Source organism: Excalfactoria chinensis, chromosome 2, assembly GCF_039878825.1.
Source record: "Excalfactoria chinensis isolate bCotChi1 chromosome 2, bCotChi1.hap2, whole genome shotgun sequence".
Classification (NCBI taxonomy): domain Eukaryota; kingdom Metazoa; phylum Chordata; class Aves; order Galliformes; family Phasianidae; genus Excalfactoria; species Excalfactoria chinensis.
This window is the reverse complement of record NC_092826.1, coordinates 118,822,480-118,839,375: the sequence shown is the minus strand read 5'-3', so window position 1 is coordinate 118,839,375 and position 16,896 is coordinate 118,822,480. Positions and strand designations below refer to the sequence as shown.

General features: G+C 38.0%; 1 protein-coding gene across 4 annotated transcripts in view; it reads right to left on the bottom strand.

Moving 5' to 3' along the window:
- Positions 1–16,896, bottom strand: part of SLC25A13 (solute carrier family 25 member 13) — a 140,917-nt gene that overhangs the window by 55,622 nt on the left and 68,399 nt on the right. For all 4 annotated transcript variants that reach the window (XM_072327669.1, XM_072327667.1, XM_072327668.1 and 1 more), the window contains 3 exons: positions 14,625–14,678; positions 10,845–10,987; positions 4,263–4,378 (listed from right to left, as the gene is read on the bottom strand). In XM_072327669.1, the coding sequence (XP_072183770.1) occupies positions 4,263–4,378; positions 10,845–10,954 (226 nt within the window). In that variant the 5' untranslated portion in view covers positions 10,955–10,987; positions 14,625–14,678. The remainder of the gene's footprint in view (positions 1–4,262; positions 4,379–10,844; positions 10,988–14,624; positions 14,679–16,896) is intronic.

Here is a 16,896-nt window from a genome sequence, read left to right as displayed (position 1 = left end):
CATCAAATGATCAAAATTTAGAGCCTCAGCAATTTATGCTGGTAGTTCAGATTTCCCTTTTCTTAATGTGGTTTTGAGTGTGCTGGGCTGGACACTGGTAAGCTAGGCATTGCATAAGCAATTATAAAATCCCATAAGAAGAGCCAGGTCATATCTAGCAAAGCATAAATAATCCTCTGTAACAGAGCAAGCAGGTTCACAAAATCTGAACCTAATCCTCCGGTTAGGAAAGCAACTATTAGACTCCTGTAATAAATCTTAACATGTTGAAAGAGTGTCAGAGCATTATCACAGAGCAAAACCTCCAAAGATCATCAGAGGAGCTGCGTACATAAACCTCAGTTAGGAGCTATGTGTTTTTATAGAGTTTATTAACAAGCGTTCAGGCAATTCAAGTAACAGATATGTGAACAGGAGTGCTTAGTAAGATGCATCATTAATTTCTTCATTCCTCAAAGAAATGTGTACTGCCATAATTAATCACAAAAGCAGAGATACACAATAGCTGCTGTCTACATGTAAATAGCGACCTGTTTTTGTCTCATAACAGAAACACTGCTCAGCTCCACAGCCGCTAAGACAGAAAAGCAACAGTTTAGAGTTTGGGTTCTCTATTCCCTTTTTTTATTTTGCTGTTTGGGGTGGTTTCTGTTTTTTTCCTTTTCATTGAAAAGACCAATTTGTTTTATGGCATATTTGTAATTCCCTGAGCAGCACCGCACAGTGTCCATTTTGAAACAGCCTCAGATTGAACTGGAAGACTTCAGAAAACTAACTAAATAAACTGGAAGACTCCACACACTATTCCACAGCTACAGCTCAAAAATTATGAGTTGAGGAAGCATTTTTGCTCAGTGGGAAAATTTCCTTCAAAACAAATCAATGAAAATCTTTAACATCAGGTTCAATGCTGGTTGTCAGCACGGTCTCAGGCAATCGCTTTTGTTTTTCTACATTTCCTTTCTCTATGAGAAAAACCAGTGTGGACAATGTTCCTTTTGCCGTTCATTAGGGCTGTGAGAACCTGTATACGAGAAAGAAAGTTCCAGTCCACAGATATCGCTTCTGTATTATGCACTGCTCAGAATTGTTACCTGTCATCATTTCATTTATCTATTCAAAATTAAAGATGAAGGTTAAGACAACTTAGTTTTTAAACACTGACATTTTTACCCAAGCTTCTCATGTTTTTTTAAATACCATCTAGTAAAGCATTTCAAAGGGCTCTGCTTCTTTAATGAGGCATTAAAATACAGTCATACGACAAAAAAGTAACTCTACTAAGTCTCTTAAACCCCTGGACTTATATTATCAGCTTTTATGTGCCTGTCAACACTCAACAGTAAGAAGCAATGGTTTGCTCTTTGCCTCGAATTTAAAAGCCAACTAAACTTCCTCCCACTTTCCTGCTGAGAGCTTTAACTCCTTGCAAACTCTCAAAGCTTTGACACTTCAGCAGCAGATAAATCTACAACATGATGCAACAGCCAGGTGTAGACTGAGTCAGCCACTGGCTACTAATTTACTCCTGGCCATTTCATTCATCTCACTGAAGTAATAAACTAGAAATACTTTCCAGCCCGCCCCACCACTACCACATACACACATTGCTTGCAGATCAGATCTCTTAAATAGATGCCAGCTCTGTCAAAAGAACTATATACAGTTAACTTGTAAGTTGAAAGAACTGAAACATTTGAAATTGTACAGATGTCAACATACAGCTACAATGCAAAGGAATTTCCAACTCAGAAGCGAAAGTAAGAATACAGTATTTTTCAATAAACGTACAATATATTAAATGCTAAAACCTCCTCACTCAGAACATTTCCCTAAATATCTACAACCTGAATGTGGAAATCACTGTAAAAGATCATTGATGCAAAACCCATTATTAATTTGTATTACAAAGGTATCAAGCTAAGTGCACCTGTGAAAGAATACGAACTGGATGACTTGCTTAAGTGAAGTTCACAGCCGGAAAGCTCTACATTCCATCCAGTAAAAGCTAAAATATTTACACTGTTTTCTCAATACACAGAAAAACAGTGACTGGAAAGATAAGCCACACTGTTTCTTCACAATAGTAAAATGAGATGCACACTAAGAATGGGATCCTTGAGATACCACACATAACAGCAGCACAGTGAAAAATGATCCTCTCCCTTTTCTCCTTTTCCTTTCACACTGTAATTCCACAGTACATAAAACCCCTATTTAAGTCTCCTAACCTTGATAAGGACTTGATCCTACTCTCATTCAAGTTAATGGAAAAAGATCTCATAATTAACCTCAAAGGTGCATGACTGAGGCACTGAGTGGCAAAGTTAAACAGCAGTATTGCAATTGTTCATTTGTGGAAATGTTATTTTTTTCCACAATAGAGAGGAAAACAAAACAATTTCTTCCTTTATAACAGAAAACATACACTAGCTTTATCTAAAGGTCGATTGCTGAGAATGAACAACACAAGAGACAGTTCTTACATCAGTCTTATAGGGTGGAAGCTACACGATGCTATGCAGAAGTTACAGATACTTTTTATGATTTCAAAGTGGGAGAGGAAGGAATTAAAGAAAAAAAAAAAAGATATCTGAGGTTCTGCCAACGTTGGCATGCTTTCTTTTTCAAATACCTTAAATACAGCCTGGCATAAAAGTTTCTGTCATCACTAAAAAGACTTCAATGGGTTTCAAATGCCAAACAAATCCCTTGACTCACTGTGTCTAACCCCAAGGGAAGCATTTAGCAGCAGGAAAAATATGAACAAGAATGCCAAAAGTTAAAAAGTTAAGTTGGACTGATTCAGCATTCAGATCAAACAACTACAGCTCTTCCTAGATTATTAACAAGTGCTCCGAGCAACTGTGGGCCCTGACACAGACAAGAACCTGCACATCGCAGGCATTCCAGGTACACTGGTTTGTCTACGCTGGAACAAAACCATTACTAAATATGTAGACCCTCCTGATTTAAAAGCATGCTGTTTCTCGTTGCCTCTCTGTTCATACACATGAATAATACTGTTAGGCACATAATACTTCCTTCATCAAGGTTAGGAACAGCAAAATTCCTTTTCTGAAATTCCTTCAAATCCTTTAGCAGCCATAGTCATGTTTTTAAGAGCTGTTCTAACAAGCAGGATTGCACACAGAAGACACGTCTTTGACAAACCCAACAGAAAATCAAAATAAGGAAAAATCAAAACAGACACAAGAAAAGACATTAAGTCTTTTCACCGGCCGCAGCTTCAAATGTAGATTTTTGGAGACGGTAGAAGTAAGAAAAAATGATGCTTCAAGCAACAGCAGTAGATCTTATCAGTTTAAGTGATCTGGGAAGATGTGATTGTTTTTTTTAAACTAAGTATATGCGGAGCAATACCAGCAAAAGACAAAGGGCACGTGAGCCATACAGGGGAGGTGGAAAAGACAAGAGTCATCACCATCCAGTTACCTTTTATTTCAAACTGTTTAAATAAACAATTCAACAAACCTAAGGCAGATGGATAACTCCATCCAAATGTAACAGATAAGAAGTAGAAATTTTATCCAACATAATATTTAGGGTTAAAAAAGTCCTCCGTACTTTCTGAACTGCAGTTCAAATCCTGAAGTCACTTAAGAACATTATTTTCTGAATATTTCTTCCAGACATCACCATCCTTCCTTCCAGGCAGGTGGCAGATACTTTGCAGGTATCAAAAACTGTCTCTGTGGTGTCTAAAATAAACAGACTCTTAATCATATTGTAAACTGGCCTAAGTATATCACATTGTCTGTGCAAATACCACACCTCCAATGCATAGATGAGTTTCCTGTGGGGTAGCAACGTTCTTTATTACTGAAAAGTCTCACAGATGAAAGTTTTAAGCCTTAAGAGGAAGGCAGCTTGCAACATAGCCAATTTAAACAAAAAGTAATTCACAGTAATTTCAGACTCAACATTCACCCATGTCCTCTGGCAACTTCTTTGTGGTTTTACAATCATTTCCTATAGCCACCTCTCGCTGTTGTTCTGAAGACATGCACAAGCATGCTGGAAAAGTGACCAGTTCTCTAGAGAAAATCATCAAGATGACCATGACCTTGACTTTGTATTATACACGTGAGTGTGATTTATAGAAGTTCAGCCAGAATCCTACTTGGCACGAGTATAGTTCTATTACCAATTGCTGCGTTTCCTATGGTAACAGAATGTTAAATAGTTTGACATAAGCAGGGATTTTTAAATTGAGAGTGTACATTTAAAACCATTCTTACCAAAAGTAACTTCTCCTTTGCCAGTCTTGTCAAATAGCTGAAAGGCTACTATGAACAACGCATCTGGAGCACACAGGACTGATTCAAATGCCACAAACTCTTGGAAGGATATCAACCTAAAGGAGGAAGAAAAAAAACAAGAGCTATGAAACCACCTGCTTGCAGAAAACTGAAATGCAACATAACATAGATTATGCGAAAGAATTAAGATCACAATGAGAATACATACAAATTGTCATCAACAAGGATTAAAACTTATCCTAAAATGCCAACAACAACACTGTTAGCAGCCCTTTACATTTCTAGATGGAAATGACTTGGTCAGCAAGCAACTGCTGGGCTTTGCAAGTCACAACAGAACAAAAATAAGCCTGGCGCTCCATGTGGCAATGAATCACAGCCATCATGTCCAACTGAACTGCCCTCCTGGGAGTCCACCACCTTTCATGGGCAAGAACTTCCCTTCAGACTCAGTGCTTCAGGTCTTCCAAACGTAAATTCACTCAAGACCTACGTACTGCCACTCACTGCTGAAGGAGCTGATCTGAATATGTTATGTTAGCTAACTTATTAGTCACCTCTCACAGCCCTCAAGTATTGCAAGTTGAGTCACAGATCTTCAAGCAGCAGTCTGCACATTCTTCCTCCGCCCAAGAGCACTTTATTCAAATTCATCATCATAGCCAGGTTCCCAATAAGCAAGTGCATTAGCAGAGCAGATAAAAGCAGAGGTGCCTTTCCTTAAGATAGTTAATAACTAGAAATATGTAATTAGACAACTTGGCATTGTTTCCAGCAGTAGACTTGATACAGCAAAGGCCTTGAGCAGTTTTAATTTCTCCAGGTTACACCCAGGAGTTTAAATGGAGATCAAACTCCTTCTCTTAAAGGGACAAAGGCTAACCATCCTCCTGCTTTGCTACTTTTTTAATGATTAGGTTGCAGAGTTTAAAACGATCTTCAAATGTGTGACTGCAGGGCCCACTGGTAGTCTGAGATGTTGAAGGCTGCCCTCTCTTTGTGCTGTTCTATGGCAGCACGGTGTGTAGCTTTAATGGCTTCACATGGCTGCATCTGGGGTGTAGATGAAGATTTACTTCTGAGATGCACAGAATTCCATGTAACAAACGATGAGAAACAGGCAGAAGGAAAAGAACAAAATTTGTATTATTCTCTAGAAACTAACCATAGCCTTGGGACTTCTATTCAAAATGATACTGCAGCTGGTTCAATGAGAACTTCCACTCAGTATGCAATAACAGGGAAGAACGATGTGTTTGAAGAGGCTGGAAAAGACATCCATCCCACTGAGTCATGCTGACCCATGACTGTAGTGCCACTTCCAGCCACCCTGTCTTCAGGGAATTGTTTTGTTTTTTAAGTCACAGAGAAGTGTGTTTGCCGTCAGCAACCAAACATCCACAGGGTAACAAAAGCAGATTTCCATGAAGAACAGGAAAATATGAAAAGATGAGTACTAGCAAATGGGTAGTGTTGAAAAAAGCACGGTTAAGATCAAAAAAGCTGCTCTACTTTACCTCCCTCAATATACACATGCTAAATAGAAGTGAAAGAAACAGAGTCAGAAATATTTTAACAAATAATTAACTTTGGAAACATAGATCATTATTTGCCAACATAGATCATTATGCAGCAAGAAAAATAAATAAGAAGAAACTTCCTCAGGTATTCTTAATCATAAATTGACAGCTGATGATGACAGCAAATATATAAGCATGCCTAAAATTGTATCAGCAAAGAAGCCAGTGACTTGCTACATAAGCGCACATCATCACAGAGGCATGTTGCTAAGTCATGCAAACAGTCTTCAAATGGCAGAAAACTTCCACCTCCCCTAGAGCCAAAGGGAAAAAAAAAAAAGAAGCAATTTTTCATTCAAATTTAATCCTATACATCACAACCTACACAGTTCTGCATTTACACACATTTGCTGCTACTATGAAACTTGGAGGTTATAAAAGCTCTTTGTTATCCATTATTATTTGTTACATACCTGACAACTTCCACAACAGTAAATAGATACAAAGAACTGAGTGCTTCTGTCCCAAACATTATGAACAAAATAGCAGGCAACAAGACTCTAGAATAGGATTGTTTAGAATTCAAAGTACCTGCCAGCATCGATTTGATAAAGCAGCTTTCTGTGTGAAACAACAACCAACGTATGTCCTTACTAACAGATCCCAATATACACAGTGATCACAATGCTGAAATACAGCACCCTTCCCAGCAGAATCCCAGCAGAGCATATTCTATGCCGTTACACCTGGAGCTGATTAAGACTCCAAGCATTAACACAGCTTCAAGATTTTATACTGGTAGAAGCATTCATTGTCAGCTCTTGCAAGCAATAAGCCCCCTCTAATAAGTCAGGGAGAGATGATGAAAATAACCCCATTTTCATTTTTTAAAAGCAATTATTCATAGCCCTAGGAAGATTAAAAGTGTACAAATTGTGTGGTTCTTGCCCGACTATTAAAGAAGAGACATTAATATCTGCTGTGCCAGCTGAATTCAAATTAACCCAATTTTTACGTGTTAATTAAACCAGCTATTTTCTTCTTATTGTATTTTTGCTCCGTAAGTAGACTAGCCTGCTAGTGATTCCCAACAGATCTATTCTAACAACAATGACGTATTCATTTACTTCTATTATGACCATACAATACAGTAACTGAGCAGTAATTTTTCACAGTCAATTTCATGTGTGATTCTTAATGCTTAAAGATGCTGAAATAATGTGTACTACATAGCCATATGCTCACTTCTCTATACTGCACAAGGGTAGTTGCCTGGGTAACACATTTTCTCTCTGGTTTAACATCACCCTTTTGGGTTTAGCATAACCCTTCACTGAATATCATTAGGTGTCATTAAACAGCACATATTAACACGGACTTCAATATACTACTTAAGAGTTACTTTATCTACATAAACAAGTGCTCATTTATGTTACAAAAGCAGAGAAAAGCCTAGTAATTTTAACAGAGCAAAGAGAGGAAGCCGAAATGTTTCCCAAATTTTTACTTCAACATTGAAGATATCCTACCCAACCGGCCAAGTCTTCCTTCACCTTCATGCTCATATTAACAGTGCCAAGATTGCACTATTTACTCAGGAAGACTGAAACACCGATGTTTGAGAACCTACCCACACATAGGAGCAACATGCCAAACAAAACAGATGCGTTTGGTGCAACACCACTGCTATGTACTACTCCCTCCTTTCTCCCAAACTTCTTTCGGTGCTCGTGCCCACCGTATCTGGGCACCACGCAGATTAAATGCATTTCCAACAGAGAAAGTTCCCATGCAGTCATACAAAGAAAAAAAAAAGCCACTACCTACTGCTATAATACATACAAATGCAGCGATGAGGAGATTTCTTCAGAAATCAATGCATATATTTCTACTGCATCAGCAATGCGAACATGATAACATAATAGGACGCAAATTGAAGCTACATGTATTACTTTATGCTGCAACCTAGGTGAACTAAGTATTGTGTAAATTGGTGCATTAGGGGGTAAATTTATATCCAGTAATAATGGAAAATGCTGGTATTTCCAAGTGTTACTTTGGAATAGTTTGTCCTTTCTAAAAATAAAGCGCAGAGTATTTCTCAGTGAAGTGTTAGTACAGTCCAAATAGAGATGACGAGTAAATACTTATTTTGGTAGACAGATGTTTAGAAGTAAGCCAAAAGATAGAAAAACAGTACATACAGTTTGCAAGATGGAAAATGGCTGGCCTGTTGCTGATAGGCCTCAATAAAGCCACAGTATTTCAGGTAACTTTACGGCCCAGGCAAATCTTAAACATTTTTTTTAAAGTAGAAATGAGAAACTTAAGACCATGAACCAGTCAAGGCTCTCAAATCTGCTTCATCCAACCTACAGCCACATGATAAATGACTTTAAAAATCTGTGTGATTACTGACCTACTGCTTTGAAATGCTTCTCTGGCCGTCAGCAAGAAAAGCATTTCCTTTCCTTAAAGGAAACCTTAAAAGACACCCCAGTAAAAGGCAAGAAGATAAGCCCACCTCCAAATATTTCTGCACCCTTAGATGGAGACAAAACTTGCTCCCATGGCAACAGATATTCACAGAATGTCAGAGACTACCTTTATAGGTCTTACATCTTTGTCACACCAACAGCAATTTCTGTGTTACTCTTAATTTTTGCCAGTGCAGGAACTGTGCTAGAGCTGCACAATAGATTTTGTCCATGGCAACCACATTGAGATTGCATGTAAAAACATTTGCACATTCTCTGCTTGCAATTTTCTCATTCTAGTTCAGGTCTCTGCAAAAAAAAAACATGCAAGAAGCAAATACCCTGTGTCATGCCCACTTCATCTACCTATTCAGATCTACTCCAATGCCCCAGAATTTACAGTACCTGCTGACCACTAATAAAATGATAAGTATAAAAGAAGTTCATTTCCATGTCCAGAGTTCATTAGATACATAGCTAGGAACAACACTGGGCTCAGATTCTACTGGTGGCCACATTTACTAATCTGAAGAACAGATACTTCTTCAAAAGAAAAGCATGGATCCCAAACTCTGCATGTATGCTTCTAGAAATAACAGCAGTAGAACAAAATTCACTTGTCACTGCTTTTGCAAGTCTTCTTTTTTTCTACCAGGAATAGAGATAGATTATTGAGCAGACTTTCATGACCTTAATATCATCTCTAAAGCACCGACAAGCCTATTATAATGAGAACAAACAAAAGCAATTTTGTACTTCACTTTAAGACCAGAACCTCTGGACTGCCAAGCTGCAAAGCATTCAACAAGAGAAGACCAACAGATCTTGCTGCCATTCTGAGGGGATTTCATTCCAGCAATAAAAAACAAGTGACCCGACATCAGACAATCACTCTTAAGAATTATTTCATGTGCCTCCACAGGTACAAATGCCTGGTCACATGGCAAAAAACGCTACAGGGCCAGATTAGTGAGATGAATACTAATCACTTTCTGAACTTTCTCCACTTTTTTACATAACAGCGTAGCAGCTAAACAAGACGACAGCCTGAATACTAAAAAGGAATCTCCAAAGTCACGATACAAATATACAGTCACCTATCACTGCATCCTGGTCTGCACAAACAATCCTTACCCATGGCAGAAAGCAGCAATTAGAAGCTTCAACACTATACTGCAAAAATGCTGAACTCCTGCAAGATCACACCAAGTTACAAAATCCCAATCTGTCAACAAGTTCACACAGGCTCTAGTTTTCTATTTTGCTCCCTCTGACACCAGCTTCTGCTTGTTAGGGAGGTCCAAATTACAAGGTATGGATCATACTCACAGACTTCTTATTACAAAATGGATCTGAATCCGTGCAAGCCAAAAAATGCAGTTTTACAGGCATCAAAACAAAGGAAGAAATCTGAGAAATGTTTTAACTTTTTCAGACAAACACTATCTGAAGCACCATCTTCTTGCTGCCATTATGCCAGTATTACCAAGGCGATCTTTTATAGAATTCTTTTACCAGGGATAACAATCAATCACTACATTAACTTGTCTATGAAGCTAAGGGAACCCAGCTGCCAGATACCTGATGCTGCCTGAGCAGTAAAGAGCAAAAGCTATCACAAAAGTCCTAGTTATACATGCATCTGGTCCCTAAGAAGCCTGCATTTTCGAGTCACACGTTATTTATCTCACATTTTACTCTCTGTAACCACCAATGTGAGTCATGCCTGAAGTTTCCTGGTGTCTAAAAATGCCACAACTACAGACTTTAAGTCCACAGCTAATTTTTCTGAAGTTTCTCCTTTAAAGATACATTTAAGGCAGGGTTCAAAGTACACATTCATATGGGTGAAGAGACAGCTTGCCTGGGCAAGAACCAGAAGCAAAAGCAAAGATTTCACTAAAAAAATGGGGAGGAAAATAAAGGGGTAGTTAGTCTGGCCTACTGGCAAAGTCAATCTTCCAAATGCAAACCATGTACCACCAACCTCACTGCTGTCTTCCCAGGACTGCGGAGTGGCTCCCTAAATATCTTTGTTGCTCTTCCTCCCTCTTGAGGGAAAACGGAAAAAGCTTTTATTATTAATGCTGCAACGAATTTAAGGAGAGGAACGTTTTTGTACTGTTTCTTCCTACATGATCTAAACTTATTTTGGATTGCTATTTGAATGTGTTTGTGACAAATACATAGAGTAAACAGAGACAGAAAGACTCGGGGAAGGAAAGGGAAACAAGACTTAGAGGAGCCAGCCAACAAACATGAAAGGTTCAATGAGTTAAAAATACATAGTAGAGAGAAAATGGTTTGCTCAGCTAAATGCTACAGTCAGCCCAAAACATTGTTTCTACTCTTTCCACTTAAAAGATACTGTAATTCCATTATGTATTTGCAGGCACAAAAACAAAACAAAACAAACCAAGCCAAAGAATCACTAGCCTTGTTTTGGAAGGAATGGTTTTGTATTTTTTAAATGAACAACAAAGAAAGAATATTAAAAAAACAAATAAACAAACAAACAAACAAACAAAAAAAAAAACGAAATAATAAAACACCAGAAAACTTACCCATCTTTTGTCTGATCCACCACACCTGCAAGGAGCTGAACAGTGTTTGCATTCGGCAAACCATCCCCGATTATCTTCAGGTACCGTGTGACAAAGTCATTAGGAGACATGAAGAATTCCCCATTCTTCTCCACACTTGCATACTGCCAAATGAATACAAAATTTAGTGTCACAACTGCATCTTTCTCCACGTTCTCACTGCCACAGGCATTATTCCCCAACCCACAGCTTGTAACCAGGACCACGGTTACTGCAGGTAAGGACAGTTCTGCTCTGAAGAAATTAAAGCCTAAAGCTGAAGGCTTGGCTCCCTAGCCAGAATAGTGGTAGACACGTGATTGTTTGCTCATTACAACAGCAATTTCTCCACATTTTTTGTTTTGAAGTAGAATAAGAAGCACACATGTATTTGCAAACATGCATACATCTATGGGATACTCCAGAACATTATCTTTATCTAGAATGACTCTTGTAGCTGCTCTACTTTGGCACAAGGTGAGTTTACACTCAAGAAACAACTCTGTTGTGCTCCTGGAGTAAATGATCCCACAGGAACATCCACATAGGGGTGCTGTCTTGGAGTAACTCCAGCACAGTGGATTCAGCAGCAGGTGGCCCCTAAGTAAAGGAGAACCTACAGCTCTTCCTCCTCGACTGAACTGCAGGAGTCAGAGAGTAGCAGTCTGCAGGTAACTGTAAGAAAAAGCAAGAACTTGGCCACGGAAGTTCAGAACAGCGCAGAAATAAGAAGAGGGATCTGAGACCTCAGCAAACATCCATAGTATACAGAAGTGTATGCCATATTGGCATTCTACTCCAGAAACAGAACTCAATATACACACTGAAGTATATTTGCTCCCTAGATAGTCTTGCAGGAACAAGTTAGATATTCCTTCTTCTTGATATTTAATTCTTTGGAAAATAGTGAACAAATAAATAACGCTGCCTTCTGCACCACCATTACTGCGATTCCTCGGTCAGCCCTCAAATTTTAAAGCCCTCATTTTCAGTCAAAGGGTAAACTTCCAAGCAACCCTAAACACTTTTCCCAGGGCAATGAACAAGCACCAAGAGCAGCAAAGTAACCTGCTAATTCCTTTAGCATTTTTAAGGCAGGATAATAAACCACTGTTGAAGCTGCCCACAGAGCATTATCCACACAGATGAAGTAAATAAGTTAGATGCCTATTGATATTTTGTGGCATACTTCAAAGACACGTTTTGTTTCATGTTCCTGAGCCTCTGCTAAGGGCAGGAACTGCCAGTTTTCATTTCAGAGCTGCACCGGTGCCTGCAGAGTAGCGTTATAGCTGCAGTAGGCATATCACTCTCAGAGGGATGCCAAAGTGTAACAGTAAGTAGATTATTTTCTTCTACTGCTATATAAATACAGTCTTCAGGTACAACAATATCTTCAAGGATTCAGACTTCAGGGAAGCAAGCCCAAACAATACATAACTTGCTTTGGCATCTATATATCGGTTAGCATTTACGGACTCGTGTTTCAATAGACACTGTTTCTATCACAAGCTTTCTAGCTGATATACTGCAAGGAATTTTCAATTGTATACTTTTATAAGAACTAGCAGATCAATTGATTTCAATGTAATCATTTGCAGGGAGACAGAATCTTTCAGAAACCCAGCCTCAAAAACTTTTAACACAGCTGCTATTGAGAAACAAATCAAATAAGTCAGACAGTCTATGCTTCTATATTTCATTTTTTTTCTTCCAGGCTAACCCCCTGCTAGGGCACTCAATAACAGAAAACAGCACAAGGTTTCAGTGTCCCCCTGTTTCTTGTCATTGTGATTTACTCAAATGTATTTGAAATCCAATCACGTACTCTATACTACATATAGAAAATGACCTTGGAAAATGTCAGCTTGATCACTTTGACTAAAATCTAATCTCTTAGGGGTTATGGTAGAAGACTTAGAAAAAGTAGACTTACCGTTGGAAATTACCATAACAAAAAGAGAAAAACATCAATTCTATTGGTTTTGGAGGAGAGGCATTAGGAAATGGTTCTTTACATTGTATTTTTCCCCACTTTGGCAATTATACCCACAGAGATTTTGATATTATACAGTAGTACTTAATGGCTTTTGGTAACTTATTTCCATACTTTTTAGATACTCAAGTATTAACCAGTTCAACTCCATTTTTAATAAGATCTGCAAACACTTCACAGTGAACTGTTAGCATTTTTTAATGCATCTAAACCCCAGTAATCAGCTGTATTAGAATACTAGCCACATATTTATTTCCACACAGTGGGTACCATTTCTATTTGGGAACCTTATTTTTTAACTCTTTATTGAAGAAAAAATAAAAGAGATTCTCAAGTTATTTGTAAGTGAAAGCCTCACAGTCTGCAGAAGCAACTATATTGACCCCACTGTTCACTAGAAACAGCTTAATTAATGCTGGCCACAGCTTCTCACACTCAACATACCACACACACTCATCCTTTTTTCCCCTCTCAGCAAGTAGCACTATTTCTATACTACCATTTTCCTGAGTTAGAAGTCTGTTCCATCTGCTTTTTCTGTTGCCTGAGTCTTGCTCTTCAAACAATGACCTATGAAAATCCTGTTCTTTTTCAAGATTCTTTTCAGTCTCAACAGATAACAGTTCCAGGGCTTAATAAGTTAAATCTTGGCTTTCACAACTGCAAATCTCATTTCAGAGCTTTAAATACTGACAGTATATGATAAAACTATAAATACTGACAATATACATAGTGACACCTACACACGTTGTTAATAATAGATCACAAGGGCCAATAGAAAATATGCCAAGAAGTGCAGGGAGTCTGGGGAATGACAGGGAGACGGAAGGAGGAGGGTGGAACTTAGAAAGGATTTAGCTCCCGTAGGCACTCACCCCCTTCATAAAAATAATTCAGATATGAGAGGCTCCCTGTAGCACTGCAGCACTTACCTCACTAAATATTAATTTAATGGCTGGTAGCTCTACCCACACCAGGAGGATTGGAAATAGATGATCTTTAAGGTCCTTTCCAACACAAACCATTCTACAGTTCTATGATTTTTAACCCAACTTTAGTCTTTAAATATATATATATATATATCAGATATATATATATAATCGTAGATATATATATATATCAGAGCATCAATTTAGTGCAGAAACTAATAAATCTTATGAGGTTTGGTAAGATTTCTCTACATTTAAGTAATGGGTCAAAGAACGCCATGTACCAGCAAAACATCTTCTCCAAGCAGATAAGGCAAATGTACAAGTGATTTCATTGTTTGCTTATTTCTGTAACCGGTCATCTCAACTCAGAAGGAATTTAAGTTAAATAATAAATATATCCACCACTTCAAGAGGTGATATTCTCAACAGTTCTCCAAACTAAAGAAGCAGGAATAACCCTGGTGGAAGGAAAATAGCAAGGATAGGAGAAGAAAGTTTACCAAATGGTCTAACAGCAAGGTGTCTACACTAACATTTTACCATCTGCAGGAACAATACTGAAACTCCCACCCCATTCTCTGAATAATGTGTAGTTTTTTTTTTCCTCTAAGATAGTAATACTTCATCTGAGTCAATACAATAATCACTCAGGAATGTATCTGACTTCTTGGTGAGCATTGTTCAATTCTGATAATGGTATTTAAGTCTAACATGGTAATAATACAGTGAATGATTAACGGTTGGAGAAACTATCAAGAGTTGTATGCCGCAATAAAGGAGCAGAAGATATGAAAAATTTAAGCAGAAAGAGTAAAATATTTACTTTATACATACCTTCAAAAATATTGTTTTCAACTCAGCTGGATCAGCTCTCTTGGTTAGAGCCACCTACAAGTAAATACAATTATATTAACATCCATAACTTATAAAAAAGATGTCAAAAAGAAAGAATTCAAATAGCAGAATGAGAGATGAAAACAACTGTTCACCTTTGATAAATTAGGTACTGTTTTAGATGGTCATATTTATTTTACTCATTCCACATTTATACTAAGTTAATCAACATTTTTGTTCTAACTGCTTCCTTTATTCAACCCTGCAGTTCTTAAACAAGCACACGATAGTAAATCATACAGATATTCAAGCATGAAATCTTTTCAACATCTTTCTCTGCTGGGATTCGGCATTTACCACCTTCACCATATAGCTTTTTATACTTCCAGCATTTTTCATCTAAGGATTTCAGAGTACCAATGGCCAACAGCATTCTCTTCACTTAATACCACATCACCCATTAGCTCAATTTGGCATGAAGTAGACTGAGCCCTTTTGTCTATGCCTGCTATATTTTCCCACTCCTGACAGTCAGTTCAGCACACTGATCTGTTTGTAATCCAAGAAAACAATCACTGTGAAAGCACTTGAATTTTCAAAAACTTTGAAAATACCCCTTTAATAAGGAACAAGCAGCAAAAGGGCAGGACACAGAATCTTATCCTCACCTAATGATTAAGCATCATACAATTTATCAATAAAACACATCTACCCACTTTCTTAGTTCTCCAAAACAACACCAAACTGTAATGGTGGATATATGAGGTAAAGACTGCAAGTGCATTCCTAGTACCACACAAGGCCACTGCACAAAACAGTTAAGAAGCAGAAAGTAGTCTACAACATAATGAGACCCTTACCCATAGATTTATTGAGAGATTTTCAGTATGTTTTTCCTTACTCTAATTGGGTCACTCAAAAACTAAGAAAACATAACCCAAAGAATTCATGCCCCTCCCCCCAAAAAAGTAGTAATAAATCCATAGAATATTTTGACTATGAAAAAATGGAATCTTATGATTCTTTTCTCCATAAGATAAACAAATAAGTAAATAAATGCACCTGAAGTTACGCTAGGACTCAAGTGACAAAGTCCACAGCTGGAGACCCGATTCTGTGTTTGCACAGAAATCTGTGTGGAGGCAGTTGCAAAAAATCAAAGTATAATAGTGAAGCTAGGAATCTAAAAATCTGTATTTTCCACAGCACAAGCTGTTCTAAATGTAATCATTGTGTAGCAAGCAGAAATTCACTTTAACCCCACGAGTAGCTGGGAACTTTGTGAGGGAGAAAAAAAACATATACTCTAGTGCAGAATGTTACCACCATCTGGGCAAATAAAAGATACCTCAACCGTCTACATCCATTAAAAATACTATAAGGATCACACTTCACCCGTATCAAAGGTTAAGCTTCATACTGTCTCAGAAATCTGCACATAAGGAAACCAGGATCTAACAGAACAAAGGAAAAAGGTATATGCTGGTAGCTGTGCAGACTTTGATTTTTGTTTGATTTCACTAAAACCAACAGCAATCTTGGGAAACCTGAGACAAAAACACATTCATGACCTTGTGCCATTTTCAGTCTTTCTGTTATTTATACATACATGCATATATATGTGTGTGTGTGTATACATATATGTATATATACATATACATATACATACAAATAATCATTATATTTGTATTTTTTACAGCATGTTTCCTTGAAACTCTATACTGACAGGCAGGTTGAAGTTGGCTAGGTCAGTGAACAAATGAGTTTGTTCACGTCACCCACTAGTCTCCACTTTGAAAGGCCTATGTGGCCCCAAGCAAGGAAAAGATCCCCTGTTGCATTATGTCACAGCTCAGAAAGGCTGTACAAAGGCAGTTAAGCCAGTGTGAAGACTAACATTTAATTCAGCCTTCCACTCATGCTCAGCTGTGGGCAAAGCTCAAGCTGCACTCAGACACAAGAACCGATCCTGATGACAAACACCATGAGCAGATTCCTCTCCTGGAAGAGGTCAAAATATTGCTTTCAACATCATGCTGAAAATTGCTCCCAGCGATGCAAGTACAGAAAACATCAGCAGGGATCTTCATTTCTAAGGTAGAGACTCAGAAGTTACGAAGAACCAATCAGCACCGTACACCATAGACAATGTAAGGACTGAGTTAAATACGCCTAGGTCCTCCCATTTGCAACACTGTTCAGCAAAGGGAGACAGAAGGTGCACAGAGAACAGAAAGCTCTTTACATGAGGGCCAGTAGCACACCAGTTGAT